This window comes from Etheostoma cragini, chromosome 7 (genome assembly GCF_013103735.1).
Source record: "Etheostoma cragini isolate CJK2018 chromosome 7, CSU_Ecrag_1.0, whole genome shotgun sequence".
Lineage (NCBI taxonomy): Eukaryota > Metazoa > Chordata > Actinopteri > Perciformes > Percidae > Etheostoma > Etheostoma cragini.
The window spans coordinates 27338971-27340206 of NC_048413.1; the positions used below are offsets into that span (position 1 = coordinate 27338971).

Genomic DNA, 1236 nt, shown 5'->3' on the forward strand with positions numbered 1-1236 from the left:
AACGTCCGTTTTTTGTTAGTGTGTTTTTACACATAAATAAACTATATATAAAATGTAAGTTAATGTAATATAGTCACACATAGTGTGAAATACACATAACACAGGCTCACATAGGAAACTTACCCTGCTTCTGCAGGCACAGCATCATTATGATGATGATTACCATTCGATAGCTTCTGCAGCTCCATACTTCATCAGGGACGTAGACGGACTTATTCCGTCAGATAGAGAGCGACGCTTTTGGTAAAGTCTGAAAAACAAGACACAAAACCAAAGCAGCTTATTATAAATAATCACTAAATGACAAGAACTACAGTCTTGTGAAGCTAAACTGATATGCATGTCGGATCAAAATGTTTTGACACGTGCATTAGAAACAGGTTTGTGTTTGTGGGTCACAATATTGCCAAAATCTCAGCATAAAGCAACGTGGCTCTACTGATCAGCTGGCAGGAAGCCAAGTGTAGACCGCTGCAGTTATGGATATCTCGTTCCTGTAGACCTCGAGACCAGCAGGCAGTGATAACAGCTGAGAATGACCTCTCTGCTCAAACATTACTGTGCTGGTTCTGCAGGCATTGACATTGGTCGTCGTCACATAGACGCACGCACGCTCCTAATGTGTGTTTACCCCGACGCAGGGAGACAGTTTCACTTCATTCAGCTTGAACTTCATTGGCAATACTAAATGCATTCACGTTTTACACAGAGGAATCCAAAGACATAGTTGGGTTTACCCTCATGTTGTTCCCGGGTCAGATTTGACCCAATTTCAAAGTTTTTTTTAAATTTGGAAAATATGGGACATCGAAATAAGCTAAAAAAAAAAAGTTGACTTAACGTTGGGGAAAGTAAACGAAACCATGAAAAAAAAGGATTTTGAGCAGTAGCTCAGTCTGTAGGTAGTTGGGTTGGGAACCGTAGGGTCGCTGGTTCAAATCCCTATACATGTAGTGCAAGTATAGATACTGAGCATGTGTGTGTAATTCGGCCCTGTGTGTAATGTGTGTAATAACAAATAGTGTTAATTGCAATTTCCCCTTGTGGGACTAATAAAGCATACATTATTATTATTATTATTATTATTATTGAGGGTTTTTTAGATAACCAAACCTGTTTTTAAGAAGGATTTAAAGGTGCACTGTGAGTTTCCGCATGGTCACTTCTGTTGACGCTCCAAGTAAACAAAACAGAGCAAGCTCGCCCCCCCCACCCCCCCCACCCCCATGTTTCAAT

General features: G+C 40.4%; 1 protein-coding gene across 1 annotated transcript in view; it reads right to left on the minus strand.

Annotated features, from left to right (window-relative positions):
* slc38a5b (solute carrier family 38 member 5b) overlaps nt 1–1236 on the minus strand; it is a 20206-nt gene that overhangs the window by 17029 nt on the left and 1941 nt on the right. The window contains exon 2 of the mRNA XM_034875839.1: nt 124–250. Coding sequence (XP_034731730.1) covers nt 124–188 — 65 coding nt within the window. The 5' untranslated portion in view covers nt 189–250. The remainder of the gene's footprint in view (nt 1–123; nt 251–1236) is intronic.